At 54.9% G+C, this 14,763-nt stretch overlaps 1 protein-coding gene across 1 annotated transcript; it reads right to left on the reverse strand.

The window, feature by feature from the left end:
• Positions 1 to 119: 119 nt before the first annotated feature.
• Positions 120 to 7,741, reverse strand: SLC32A1 (solute carrier family 32 member 1). Its single transcript, XM_075108858.1, has 3 exons — positions 7,325 to 7,741; positions 3,516 to 4,296; positions 120 to 2,285 (listed from the first exon to the last, which is right to left on the reverse strand). Exons 2-3 carry the CDS (start codon positions 3,891 to 3,893, stop codon positions 1,098 to 1,100), a joined length of 1,566 nt encoding a protein of 521 aa, XP_074964959.1. The 5' UTR covers positions 3,894 to 4,296; positions 7,325 to 7,741; the 3' UTR covers positions 120 to 1,097.
• Between the last annotated feature and the right edge of the window lie 7,022 nt (positions 7,742 to 14,763).

Here is a 14,763-nt window from a genome sequence, read left to right on the forward strand (position 1 = left end):
TGCCCCTCCGTTACCACCAAAGGTGTCTGCACCCCCCGATGCAAGTGGGTGCGGGGAGGATGGACCCCCCTCTGCCCTGCCCAGCTCCTCCGAGCTCCCCACGAACCAGACCAGCCTCATCGACTATGTTTTCTCTTTATTGTTCGATATATTTATGTACCACATTATATGTTAAAGATAGATTTTTTTTTTTCTGATATACATTTTTCATCTTATTTACCACAATGACACCACACGTACATTGGAAACAGCTCCACGGATCTGGTAGATGGCACAGAATGAATTGTGTCGTAGTTTTGTTCCTGTATCCTGAACGACGTCAAATCCAACAATATATTATTATCTTTTTAACTTCTCATAATTTAGAAATAACAATTGTTAAAATAAAACAAAAGTTACCAAGAAGTGGACTCCACATCTGCAATTTCAAGCAGAGGCAATATATTGTCATCGATGGGAAGCGCCGTTCCTCAGTGTGAATTCGGATGGAAGAATTAAGCAGTCTTGACATCTATGTGACTACGGTGTAAACATTGCAGGCAAGTGGCCTCACTGGTCATCAGCCGCTGCTTGGACTTGTTGGGCTGGTCATACAACCTAGGTCTCACCTACGTCCATCTCACAGAGGGTAGACCGAAGGTCCCTGCTCCCAGCCCCCGCGGCTGGTGTTCCAGGGCTTCCGCCTGTGAGCGCAGTAACCCAGTCCCATCGGGTCGGCACCTGTGTTTCAGCTCCTGAAACACGGAATTGCATATCTGTAAGGAGTATTGAAAACTGCGACTGTCTCCCAACAGGTCATTCGTGGGGGGCCAAGCTTCAGGCAACGAGTGAGAAGATAGGAGTGGGGCACCGGATAATTTCTTTCAAAAAATTCTAAATAACAAAAAAATATATTTAAATCTTAGCTTATTTAAAAAGACAGCAGGGCGAACACTTTCATCTCTTCTTACTTCCTTTAATTTGCAGGTTCTATGACATAGAATTTGTTGGATGCACGTAACGAAAATAATGACTCTTTCCATTAAAGGGATGCAGAATTATTTGGCTATGCAGATGTTCGATGCGATTCTCTAACTGCAACCGGCTCTGGCCCCTCCTTAGTCTTCAGCGTTGGTTCTGAAGGCCTCTATGAGGCCTTCTAAAGAGTGGATGAACCCAGAGACGCTGCAGATACCACCTATAACGAAAATGGCGACATCAAAGAAGACATGGTGCCACAAGAGCTTCCTCCACAAGAGTTTGAGGTGGAAAAGACTGGGAAGCAGGAAACAGAGCCCTGCGCCTGTGAGGCTCCCAGTAAGACCCATCAAGAGGGCAAAATGCGGGACATAGATAGCCATGAGCAGGGTGAAAACTACCAGGGCACATCTGAGGGTGAGTCCCCAGGATTTGAGCCGCCCGTCACCCCCATAGCAGTTGGGGAAGAACGCCCTGTTTCCATCTTGGAAAAGGGATCGCTCCAGGACTTCCACAGCCGCAAAGAATGGCAACGGGTAAGAGAGCAAGGCTTTGGCCACCAAGAAAATGTTGACTACTGCCCTAATGGTGGATGGCAAGTTGTCTGTAATGACTTCCTTCGTCTCATCAGCCCAGGTCAGATAGGCGACCAAGGCAAAGAGTCCCTTAAGGATGCAAGCTGCTATGTGAGTCCAGTTCATCATGCAATGAAACTCCTTGGGGTTCTGCATGTTCCCCTCCAAGGAAGGCAGAAATATCTGAGAGGTGTAGCTGAAGACAATGATGCCAATGGAGATGGGAAACTTCTTTACATCAATGTAAAACTTGACTTTGTCCCAGGCCCAGTCACGTGCCCTGGAGAGGCAGTAGGCGATCACCAAGATGTTGATCACAAAGTGGGCTAACGTGCAGAGCAAGCTGAACTTGGAGACTGCCTTGAGGTTCTTCAAGAACGCACAAGGCAGGAGCACTGCCGTGGCAATGATGGACCACGACTTCTGGGAGACGGGCAGGTTGGGGAAGCTGTTGTACATCAGGTTCCCACTGACCACCACATAGAGGATGCAGGTCATGACCAGTTCAATGATCTGAGCCACGTTCACAATTCTGCCTCCCAGGGTGGGGAAGCGGGGCGCGCAGCACGCGTTCGCTATGTCCACGTAGGAGTCTCTCACCCTGACTATCTCCCCATCCTCATTCTCCTCATAAAGACAGGCAATAAGGATTTTCCCAGTGTAGCAGCAAACCACCGCAGCGAAAATTATTAAGAAGAGTCCTAGGTATCCACCATGAAGGATGGCATAGGGCAGGCCCAGAACAAACATCCCCTAGAAAGAGACAAAATGGAAACCGTGTTGCTCGTCTCATGGAGGGGGCCAGGCAGGCGCCGGTACCCGGGCACACGCAGTCGCAGTCACACGCACGCTCACTGTCTCGCTTGCACACCATCACACCCACGCAATTGGTCACACAGTCGCGCCACGTAATCGTGGCCACACACAATTGCGTGCCCCCGCTTTCTCTCTGACCTACCACCCCCCACCAGCACACCCGCACAATCTCACCCGCATGCTCATGCGTACCCGCATAATCTCACCCTGGAGCACCCTGAACCAGCGAGCGCACTTCTGGTGCCCCCAGTCCCTACCCTCTCTGTACCCAGCCCCTCTCAGTGCACCAGGACCCTCAGAGCTGAGGACCCCCGGAGGGGCCAGACCGGGCCCACTCCTGCGCAGACCCACCACAGGCCCGGGCACCCCCCGGGGGCCCCCTCGCCCCCCAGCCCATGTGCTGGGCAGCCCCAACGGGGGACACCCGCCAGCCTGGCCCCACGGGGAGGCACAGTGGGACGGGGCGTGGGGCCCAGCACCCCTCGTGGTCCCGGGGCGGGTGGCAAAGCAGAGCACTGGCTTTGGGGCTTTTTCCTTTCCCTTTTTTGACGCTTTTGTCTTTCCCTTTTTTGACGCTTTTTTCTTTTTCTTTTCCTCTCTTTTTATTTTTATTTTTCTCTATCTCCCCCTATTTTTTTCCTTCTTTTCTTTCTCTTTTTTCCTATTTTCAGCTGGTTTTTAAACCCTTTTCTCTGAAGCGGGTTTGTCATCACCCCGGGGCTGCCGGGCTCGGGGTCGGGAGCGGGGAGTGGGGCCGGGAGCGGGAGCGGGGAGCGGAGCGGGGCCGGGAGCGGGGCCGGGAGCGGGGAGCGGGGCCGGGTGCGGGGAGCGGGGCGGGGGCCGGGAGCGGGAGCGGGGCGCGGGGCTGGGAGCGGGGCCGGGAGCGGGGAGGGGGCCGGGAGCGGGGAGCGGGGAGCGGGGCTGGGAGCGGGAGCGGGGAGCGGGGCTGGGAGCGGGGCCGGGAGCGGGGAGCGGGGCCGGGTGCAGGGAGCGGGGCCGGGTGCGGGGAGCGGGGCGGGGGCCGCGAGCGGGAGCGGGGAGCGGAGCGGGGAGGGGAGCGGGGCCGGGAGCGGGGAGCGGGGAGCGGAGCGGGGAGGGGAGCGGGGCCGGGAGCGGGGAGCGGGGCGGGGGGCGCTCCCCGGTGCCCAGCGGTGGCGGCGGTCGTACCTGGATGGCGTTGGTGACATTCCATCCCGCCTCCCAGGCCGTGATCTTAGGCTTGCCTTGCCCGGAGAGCTCGGAGCAGACGCCGGCCTCCTTGGAGGCGGAAGGTGGCAGGGGCCCGGTGCCGTCCCGCTGGTAGTGGATGTCCCCTTCCAGGGGCGGCTCGGCTCCCTCCTCGCCGCCGTCGGACTTGAGGATGTCCATCTGCAGCCCCTGCCGATGCTCCATGTCCAGGTCGTCGCAGTGGGCGAACCCCACCGCCTCCTCGTCGGTGGCCGCCTGGAAGCCCATCCTGGCGAACATGCCGCTCATCTTCGCCTGGGACTTGTTGGACACCGAGGTGGCCACGTTGGAAAGCTTGCTGCGGAGGAGGGTGGCCATGGTGGCCGCTCGGATGGCTCCGCCGCTCGGGGACCCTCGAGGACGGAGACACCCGACGGGGCGGGGGAGCGGCGGGGCGGCGGGGGGAACCTCAGCGCCCGGCGAGGGGCTGCGGGACGGGGACGGGACGGGGGGGGCTGCTCCGAGCCGCTACCTCCGCGTCCCAGCGCAGTGCGAGCGGCTCCGCGCCGGGCTGCCCAGGGGCATGACACCGCTGCGGGGAGGTGCGGGCCCCGCCGCCCGGCCGCGCCGCTCCGCGCCGCAGCGCCGGCCCCGCCGCGGGACCGGGGGGCGAGTCCGGCGGGGGTCGGGGCGGGGGGCTGTCAGCAGCCGGCGGCTGTCACCAGGCGGGCAGCGCAAGCCCCTGGCAGAGAGCGCGGCGTCTCCATCGCAGTGCGCCCACCTCGCGGAGAGAAGAGGGAGAGGGGAGAGAATTGCTGCATTTCTGGGGGAGGTACCAGCCTCCCCGGCCAAGCCCAGCCTCCCCCCCCCCCCGCCCCACCCACCCACGCCCGCCCGGCCCCACCAGCAGCGCCGCAGCGCGGACCCCCCCCCCCCAACACCCCCCGGCTCCGCAGCCCCTGCGCTGCCCACCCTGCCCCACACCCTGCCCCACACCCGCGCCGCGGGGCCCCGGCCGCCAGCCCCTTCCCCACGGCGAAACAAAAGAGCCCACTGAAGGGGCGGACAAACGGCTCTCGACTGATTCTTAACGGAATTTTCTTCCTGGCACCCTCTGCCTTTTCTTTTTTGTCCCCCCAAAAACGTGCGGCCCCTTCGGAGGCTGGGGACAGCAGCGGGGACAGCAGCGGGGACAGCGTGTCCTGCCCCAGCTGCGGTGCATGGAAATCCGCGCACAGGGAACCAGGGCTGAGCGCTCTGTAACGACTCGTACGACCCGTGTGCTCGGAAAGCGGGGGCAAAGGGGTTCCCGCTCCCTCCCGGGCCCGGCGGCAGCGGCTTTGCCCCGCGGACCCGCACCGACACCGCCCCGCAGCTGCGGAACCGGCGCCCGCCGGCGCTCGGCTGCGGAGGGCCCCTCTTGGTCCCCACGACCTAATGTGGAGCTTCTCCTTTCTTTAAAAAAAAAACAAACCAAACAACAACGATATTTTCGTTTTGCTTCCAAACGCTGATACTTATTTTAAACGAAAAAGCCTCACGATTTTTTTATTTAAAATATTTCCGAGGTGAGCGGCCAACACAGCAAGCAGCGGCAACGAGAAAGCCCTGTCCTGTGCCGTGGCAAAGACAAGCGCCGGGTGCGGGGGGAGCGTTGGCATTTCGGGCGGTGTGTGCGGGAGCACGTTCCCCTCTGCTGCGGGGAGATCCTTTGAATCGTTGTCTTATAAAAAAGAAAAATAGGTGTTCCCTGAAAGAAAGGGGTGGGAATCTGTGTTTCGTTTGCTGCTTTGGAAGGTGAAAAAAAAATATATTTTTTTACCACAGATGGGCGGAAAAGCCAGCGCTGAATTATTTCCTAATATCGTTGTTGAGGGAGCGGGGAGGGAGAGCGGGCGGCGGTTGCAGGTGGGATGCGGCACGGAGGAACGAAGCCCGGCTCCTCGGGAAAACCCCTTAAACACCCCTTTTTTTTTTTTCAAATTTTTTTCCCCCTGCAAGAATCCGAAAGGAAATTGGGTGTAAAGCGGGTGAAATGCGTCAAAAAAAAACCAATCCCCGCTGAGGGCTGTACCCCTAAGGGGCGTCTCGGCCGCCGCTCCCGGCAAGGCGGCCCCCCAAAATGTTTTTTTTTTTAATAGCAACTGCTCCTCTGCGACGGGAGGAGGGCGGCGGGGGGGGGGGGCGCATCCTTGGCTTTGCGGAGGAATTATTACATGTCAGTGCACAAATAGGTCGAGAAAGGGGAGCGGGGCCCGCTTTCGCCCCGGGTGTCGCCGCGCCCTGCCCGCCCCCGGCGCCGCGGCCAGAGGGAACCGGGGAAGGGCACGGGCGGCGGAGGCGGGGGGCTCGGGCCGCCCCCGCCGCCCTCGGCCGCCGCCTCGCCTCTTCAGTCCTGGAAAACGACTGCTGCGATGAACACCTCGGGGGCTTAACTCAACGACTTCCCTTTTTTCCGCCCTTTTTTCCGCCCCTACCCCCCCCTTTTTTGTTTTTTAATTTAGCCCAAGACAAGTTCATTGTGAAAGAAGACATGAAGGAGACCTGTTTCTGGAGGCTGCAGGGGGCATCGGGGAGGAAGGAACGAAAATTCACCCAAACCTCTGTCTGGTGCGTGAATATTTCCTCAGAACGCCCTGGCACCCCCCCGCCCCTGCGCCCCCAAACCTCGCCCTGCCCCAGCTGGGAGCGGGGGGGCACAGCCGCAGCCCCCCGGCAGCCCCAGAGAGGCACCGCCGGGGCACCGCGCCGCATCCACACACCACCCCCCCGGCCCCCAGCACCCCTCCATGCCGGGGAGGGGAAGGGGTCCCCGGCCACGGGCATCATGCCAAGGGTGGAGGAGAAGGGCTTTCGGCGGCTGGCTGAGCATCCAGCGGGTTAGGGGTGTGTGGGCTGGGGAGACATCTCTTAGAAAAAAAACCTAATAAAATCAAACAAAAAAACCCCAACCAAATTTAAAAACAAAACCCAAAACAAACCAAACCAAAACGAAAAACAAAAACAAAACAAAACCAACCAACCAACCAACCAAACAAACAAAAAAAAAACCCCAAAACCACAAAACCAAACCGAAACAAAACCAACAACAACAAAAAAACCCACCCCAAATTACAGGGGGATTGAAAACAAACCCAGCCGCGCGGGCCGGTGCAGGGAGGCGCGCCCCGAGGCGGGGTCTCCCCGGCGTGGGCCGTGGGACCCCCATCCCCGCCCGCCTACTCGGACCCTTTCTCCGGGCAGGGATGCCCTGGCGGTGGGGGATCTTTTTTTCCGCTGCCGGGTCCTTGCCCGAGGGACCCCTCACCCAAACACCCCCGGCAGAGCCTCGGCGGGCACCGAGGGCAGCGGGATACTGGGAGATGCGGGGGTTGCGTAGGGATGCCGGGGGGATGCCGAGGAGTTCAGGGGCTGCAGGGCGTCCGAGGGATGCAGGCGCTGGGGAATGGGGGGTGCCGAGGGTGCCTCTGTGCCCACTCGGGACTCCCCCGCCCGGTTCTAACGCTGGGAACTCGGAGCCGCCCCCCGCCGCTCCCGGCAGCACCCTGCCTTGCTGGAAACACCCCCCGGGGACCCCTCCCTCTGCCCCCGGGCGGCGGCTCGCTCCTGCCCCGTGTCCACAGGAGGGAGAAAAAGACTTTTTGCAGCAGCGGCTGAAAAAAAAAGACCCCCCCGAACTCCTACCGGCGGCTAAAACCGGGGATAAATCACACAGCACAGAAAGGGGGAGGGGGGAGGATAACGGAAAGAGGCAGAGGAAGAGAGGAAAGCGAAACACGGAGAGGTGGGAGGAGGGTCGAGACATTTACCTCTGCTTATCTCCCCATCGCGCCCGCAGCCCCGCCGGGCAGCCGGAGTGGAGCGAGCAAGGGGAGGCTGGAGGGGCTGATGGATGAACGGACGGATGGACGGGCGGACGGATGGATGCAGCCGCGTCACTCCTGGGCTCCCCCTAACTCCTAATTAACCCAAGCAGAATAACGGTGCCAAGCCTTATCCAAAGGTTAGCGGCTCTCGGGGGGGCTAAAAAGAGCGAGCGAGCCTGCAAACGCGCCCCCGCCCCCCCTCCGCCCTTGGCTGGCGCCGGGGGGTGCTGGCACTAACTGCCTCCTCTGCAGCGGCTCCCCGGGGCGGGCTGAGGGTCTCGCCCCCCGCCCCAGGCAGCCCTGGCAGGGCTGGGGGTGCGCAACCCTGCTCCTGCGGGGAACAGCTCGCCCAGACACCCCCCATCCTCCCCAGGCACTGGCAGACCCAGCCGGAGAAGCGACTCTGCCTTATCTCCGCAGAGCAGGCTCGGGGGGCGGGGGAGGTTGTGGCTGGGTCTTCTGGCTAATAAACTGAGGAAAAAGAGCTATTCATGCTCAAAAATCATTTAAGGAAGGCAGGAAAGGCCAACCCCTGGTGGGCTGCCTTTCTATAGCCCTCACCGGCAGCCCCTCTCCAGGCTGCTGGGCAGCACAGTACAGTGGCAGTGCACGAAGGTGTGATTATTCGGGAGCAGGACGAGCATTGCTCCTAGTTCACTGCTCAGACAGGCTCCCAAACCCCGAAGAATTTGATTCTCATGCGCTATGAACTGCCTCAAACACACTGTGCTGCAAATCGTAGCCATACAAAAAAGGGGACTTGCAATTCCTGCGTTTCAGCCTCATCCTCTGTCATACTCACGAGAAGCGTGGGTGTCCGAATACAGGCATGTAACCCTCTGATTCCTGCTCAGCCTCCTTGCTTATGCCACAATATTTCCCCACACCCCTAAAAACCTGCTGCTGGGCATCATCAGCAGAGCTGCCAGCTGCAAAGAAGGCGGGGGGGGCACCTCCTTTCTAACCGGCTGAGAAGCTTCCCCGGCTGCGTCTGCCTGAAGACCAGCCTGCCCAGAGCAGACCTAATGCAGGTCAGCCCAGACACTCGCCCTTGGGGAAGCAGCCACCCCTCCCAGACAGGTACATGTGTACCTAGAGATGTGATCGCAGCAGTCAGAAGCAGTCCACCTGCCCCAGCCGTTGCTCAAAGCACCTCCTGGGTTTATGGCCCAGGCCGTTACCATCCCCGCAGCAGCAGCGATGCACAAGCTGATCCTCCACTCTCGATCACGAGTGGCTGCGCAGCAGCGAGCTTCATCCCACCTCTGCCTCCCCGTTCCCCCCTCCAGCACCACGCGGGGGAACTCTGACAGGATAATAAAGAGTTGCACAATATACTATAAAAAGGCAATTAGATAAACTGCTGGATTGGGACCAGCTCTTGTGACCTAGTTAATAGCTATGGGAATTTCGGGGGGGAAGGAAACAGCATCGGTGTCAGTATGCGGTGCAGGGCGAGGGGGTTTTGGCGGGGAGGAATGGCTGCAGTCTGCAGCACGCACCCTGGAAACGCCCCGGGAAAGCAGCCCCACCACAGTGTAGCAAACATCCCTGCCTTGGGTTACACCTATTCCTTTTTTTTACCCATGTTTAGAGGTTGCCATCAGCATTTAGGCTATGAAGTAAAAACGCTGGATATAGAACCAGTTCTCGCTCAAGCTGCTGTTCGGTTTGTGCTCCGAAATCTTGAGGCTGAATTCATGCACAGTGTGGTGTTAAGACAAAGACAGTTGTGGCCAGAATGACAGATACTTTGCAGTAAAATAACCATTGCAGAGTAAAATCCAAAAGCAAAGTTTCCAGCAGAAAGACCGCAATAGGTGTCCCCCCCTTATTGAATTTTTTTCCTGAACACAAAATGGCTGCCTAAATTATAGAGACATAAAAACAAAGACAGGGCATATAAAGGAATGGGAATATCATAATTTTAGATGAATGTGTGTTGCAATAAGAAAATTCACCTGAAGAATACATGAATACTAAATAAAGGCTTCTTGATTTAAGCTCCCTATTCCTAAAATAGACAAGTTCTGATCTGTAATCTGGGAGACAGTTTGTACATTCATTTCTATGATTTTCATTTCCCAGAAGGGAAGATTCTGATAAACCATTATCACCTATAAACTAAAAATTCAGTTGCAATTTGACCATGACATGGTCTCAAAGATACTTCCAATAAGTTGGAATCAAATTTAACTCATAGTTTGTCTTTACTGGTGACATAAAAATTAAGCGATAGCCATTGGTCACTTGTGATGCCAAATTCCCAGCTCACTACATAAGTAGTATTGTTCCCATGAGCCTAACAGCATTTTCATTGACTTAATATATAAAGCTTCATCACTGTCAAATTAAATATTCATATATGTACGTGCTCTTATATTTCATAGGAAATGATAATGGACTGGGAAAGGAAAGTGTGTACTTCATACACGCCAAGCTTTTTAAGGTCAACTTGCAAATAAAAAGCCCTTCTCTCCTGCTGCAGTTGTAGAGTCTAAGTGCTGTTTCTCAAAATCAGATTATTGTGCTCCCCAGTCTTAGATTAAGTGTTTTCCTCCAGCATGAAGATATTTTTTGGGTTTGCGTTTTTCTTTTTTGCTTTTTCTTTGTGATTTTAAACACAATTGGAGTCAACTTGCGCTGAAAGCGCATGTTGCAGAGAACTGAGCATCACCTATAGCTATAGGCTAACTGGCGGTGACCGGGCAGGCAGCATCCGTGCCTGTCTGGCCCAGCCCGGCCTGGCGAACTCCCGCGCAGGGCAGGAACGAGGAGCCTGCCCGGGAGGGCGCGTGTTCGGCCGCTTGGCTCGGTCAAGGGGCAAACGCTTACTATGTCCCTTGCTTGCTCTGCTGACCCCGGCCCTGCTCCCCGCAGAGTGCTCAGCTCCTCACTCAGCGGCCTCCGGGCCCAGCAACTGCTGCCTGGACCCGGCCCGCCTCGTCCTGCTCCCACACCTGGTCATAGGTCGTATCCTGGCTGGAAAATGATGCTTCAAAGCACAGAGTAAAAGCTGCTGTAATGAACGATGACCGGTCTGTACAGGAAATTTCTCCCACAGCAGCCTGTGTTCAGATGACACCTCAGTACTGGAGAGTTTTTATATCATCCATATTTTTTTTCTTATGTTTTTTCTCTCTTTTTAAAATTATTTTTTCTTTTTCTTTTTCTTTGGAGCAGGCTGTGAGGAAGGGCCTCTCAGAGCAGAGGGACAGCGCTGGCAGCCAACTCACCTTTGGGGTGTTTCTTGTCAGGAGAGCTCAATCTCAGGCAGCTCCATCCCCCATCTGTCCGTTTCCCTTCTCCATTTTGCGTCCATTTCTGATAAAGGCAGGTCGATGGGGACAGTTGTTCACATCTCTTGCAAACATCTCCCAGCCCCACCCAAAAGCCAAGACCAGCACACTGGGAAAACCTGGCCCCTACTTTGCGATATTCCTGGCAGTTCAGCCAAGGCTAACAGGGGAACGCAGCAAGCACAGGCTCGTGTATTTTCCTTTAATAGGACCTTGCTCAGTATTTTGGAGTGACACAGACAGGGTACCCCTAAGCCAGGGTCTGGTGCTACAGCAAAATTGCACTCGGGTCTTGAACCCAGCCCCCGCATCTCTCTGTGGAGCCTCATGCATCGAGGCTGCTGTTTCCAGGGGCAGGACTTGGGTGGGCAGCCTCTGCGTTCTGGTATCATCAATTAGTTTGGAGTGTTTTTTTTGCCAGAGGCCAAAAATAAAAGCCTCATAAAGGATACAGACAAAATCTGAGCTGAGAAAAATGCCACGTGAGGCTATTGTAAGGAAAACCAAAGGGCAAAGTGAGGTACATCATTGCTCTATTGAAAGGGAAAGGCAGCTCAGCCCACAGCAACAATTCCAGTGCCGCTGCATCTGCTGCTGGAGAGGATGAAACAGAAAACCTCACCTGACGGTGTTTGTGAGCCCTCTGCATGCCCACTGCTAGCTACTGAGATACCACTGCTTGTAGGTGAGGACTGGACGCTGCGCTGCACTCAGCCTCCTTTGCCCTGCAGCACTGGCAGAGTCCTGATATTAAAAAAAAAAAAAAAAAAGCACAGGAAAAAAAAAAGGCAAAAGCTTGTTTTTTGCAGAAAGGCTCCACACACGTTGTTCTCTCTCATCCCACACGCACCAGTGTGAGCACTGCAACGCACAGCGCTGGGAAAACATGCCACAGCCCAAGGAGGGCGAGAGCACCGGGCTTTCTGCAGCCAAGAGGGGAGTCAGCACTGGACAGAACCAGCCCTCCTGGGACTAACAGCGTAACTGAGGGTGAATGCAAGGAAATATGGTTTACCCATGTCTAACACAAGCAATAGAGAACATGCTTATTTCTTACATGGCTCAAAGAGATCAGCTAATCACAGTGTCTTAATTCGCTGTTGCATCCTGCCTCTGCCGAGCGTCTAATCCTCGATGCAACGGAGCAGCAGATCATCTCACGCTGCAGACAGCTCCTCCATGCTGACTCCAGACCTGGGGTCACAGGGACAGCACACATTCATTACGGTATAAATGCAGCATTTCTATATAGTTTATCGAATACCCTGACCTGGAAAGCTTCCTTGTCAGCACTTCAGATTAGGAAAACTGGGACAGGGTAATATTTATTGTTCTTATGAGCAGACAAGCAGCAAGCCACGCTGCAGGAGCGTTCCCTGTCCAGAGGCACCAAAGGCATCCAGCCAGCACCAGGGGCTTTCGGCGACAACCCCACACGTGAAAGACCAGACCACTGCAGAGAGGCTTTTCTTCTTTCATCTAGTGTAATGTACAGAAAGAAAACAGATATTGGGGCATGACTGAAATTATCCCCCGCCAGGAGACAAGGAGAAAGGAACAGACCCATGAGCTGGAAATCACAGCTGTAGCAAAGGATGTATTTTTGTGGCGCAGCAGCATACACTTCAGCTGTGCAGCTCGCATTGACCCACAGCAAATATTTCAGCAAAATAGAAATTTCACCTGTTATCACTGCCATTTCAACTGTTATCACCACTCATGGGAGATTCGCTGTCAGGCTTCCTGGTGAGCTGCTCTGCACCGGGGAGAGGCCAAAACGGGCCCAGGAGCGTGCAAGGTGCAGCCAGCCTGGTGCGGGTAGGGTGGTCCTCGCCCAGGGGTCTGCTCGGCTGCTGCCAGGAGCCCAAGGGTGTCTGGTTAATGTGTTAGAGGGACAGCTCTTGTGCCCTTCCTTGAATTTAGCTTAAGCCTTTGAATTATAAGGGGAAGGCAAATGGGATTAAAAATTATGTACAAATAACAGTGCTTGGCACCTTCCCCCCCATTCAAAAATATCATAGATGCATAAATATATATATCAAATACACATACACTCATCATGACATGTACCTCCTTGCACCTGCAAAACAGGGAAAAAAATGCTCCTATTGCCATTAAGAAAGCTGAGAAACCAACAGTTCAGTCCCGGGGGATGCTGAATGCCATCTCCCCGGCCCCCGGCCCATGCTTGCTCTGCCTAGAGGTGTTTTTACGGCCCAGGCTTTTCACAGGGATGGCTGCATCGTGCTCCCGGCACTGCTGCGTGGGTGGGAAGCGCTATTATTCTGCCTTTCAGACATGATAAACGGAGGCATGAAGAGACAGGTACAATGGGCGCATACGCATCAACTCCCACGTTACCCCCTGCAGAAGGCTGCAGTTAAGCACTTCATTACGTATATACGTTTTGGCCTAAGCTACTGGTACAAACAGGATTTGTTTTCCCGACACCAGACATCACACTAATAATGTCTGAATCCCAAGCCTGTGCCTTTGCCACAGGAGCATCCACTTTGTGCTTTAGCCATTGGCTCTGATTCCTCTGTGTCCCATTAAAGAGTCCGTGAGCACCACCCCTCCATCCAGTGAGCTCCAGCTGGGGTCACCGTGTTTGTGGCTCAGGAGCTTCCCAAAACCAGTCAGACTGGGACCTGCACACGTGCACATGGTCGGCAAACCGATTCTGGACCTGCTATGGCTGCCTGGCTTCTTAACACTGATAACTGCTCTGAGCAGCAGGCTCTTAGCCTCTCAATGACCACGGGGCTTGAAGGCTAAACAGGGCCTGGCTTCACTCTCACAGCATATTTTAGAGGACCATAGGGGCCATCACCCTGAATTTATTTGAATGCTTCTGACGGTCAGGTTACCAGACCGGCTTGCCTGGTTTCCTCGGCATGGTCCCTGGAGTTGGAAGCAATTTCCCATCCCCTTCGAGTCTCCAGTTCTGCTGGAGGGGTAGGGACTAATTGACTGCTCCATCGCTCCAGCATCTTAAATGATGTCTCCATCATAAAACAGAATGGAGGGCAGAGATCCCAAAGTACCAAAGACCCACAGCCATAAGTCCAAAAACCAGAGCTTTGACCTACCAGTGTGTGCCGCTGTGGTCTAACCATGTCAACTCACCTGAGACATAGGCCTCACTGCCTTGGGTGTTCTGCTGGGGTAACACTGAAATCCTGCTGTGTAAACACCTAAATTAAAGCTGCATTTGATTTGATCCAAACTGTTACTGTTCTGGCAATGAATGTCCACCAAGACTCCATGTACCACTTCTGCTCTGCATGGGGATGCAAGGGTCTTCAGCAAACGCAATAACCAATCTTTTACCCACCTTTATAACTTGTCATCTATTTGCACCTCAATTTAGACCCCTGTAAATGTGTACCAGAACATTCATTTCACAGGCAGGTCTTAAGCACGGTCAAAGCCTTTAAATTTTGAAGAGAAGATAGCAGCCGACAAACTCAAAGTATTACTATTAAACAGAGAGTTCTCATAGTAAACCTTTTGGCATCATAACACTATCTTCTTTTAATAGAAAAGTACTTAAGCAATTTAGTTAATTTGATTTATGAAAAAAGAAATTTGGAGAGTGCAAAACCTCAGGAAAAGAACAGCAGGGAATGGAGCTCTGTGATTACCACCCCCACCCCCCCCCCCCCGCACACGTGTAAACTACGGCTGAGAGAGATTAATAATGAGATTTAAAGTTACTACTTCTCCACGGAGCATGTCAGAAAACAGGATGAAAGATGACTGCAAGCTTGGGAAAGAAAAGGGCTGTGCAGTCTGAGTGCAGGACTGGGATTCAGGAACTCTCTTCTGATACTACACCACCTAATCTTAGGATTAACTTATTAATTAAACATGTTTGGGTGATTGCACAGGGTACAAGATCCTCAGGACTTGTTCCTCAAGACTTGCCGGTGTCGTAGGACTTAGAGCTGAGCGCAGCACCCGCTCGACCTCTTCAGGAGGAGCTGACATCCTTCTTGCTGTGTCAGAGGTCTGTGGCTGATAAAACCGCAGGCTTTGCTTTGCCAAAAAGTCCATTATGTGGTACAAACCTCTGATGGG

The sequence above is a fragment of the Phalacrocorax aristotelis genome, chromosome 13, assembly GCF_949628215.1.
Source record: "Phalacrocorax aristotelis chromosome 13, bGulAri2.1, whole genome shotgun sequence".
Classification (NCBI taxonomy): Eukaryota; Metazoa; Chordata; class Aves; order Suliformes; family Phalacrocoracidae; genus Phalacrocorax; species Phalacrocorax aristotelis.

Coding starts and splice junctions, on each gene's coding strand:
- SLC32A1 (XM_075108858.1), bottom strand. CDS start 3,893: ATGGCCACCCTCCTCCGCAGCAAGCTTTCCAACGTGGCCACCTCGGTG. Junction 2,286..3,515: donor ATGTCACCAACGCCATCCAG/GTACGACCGCCG, acceptor GTCTCTTTCTAG/GGGATGTTTGTTCTGGGCCT.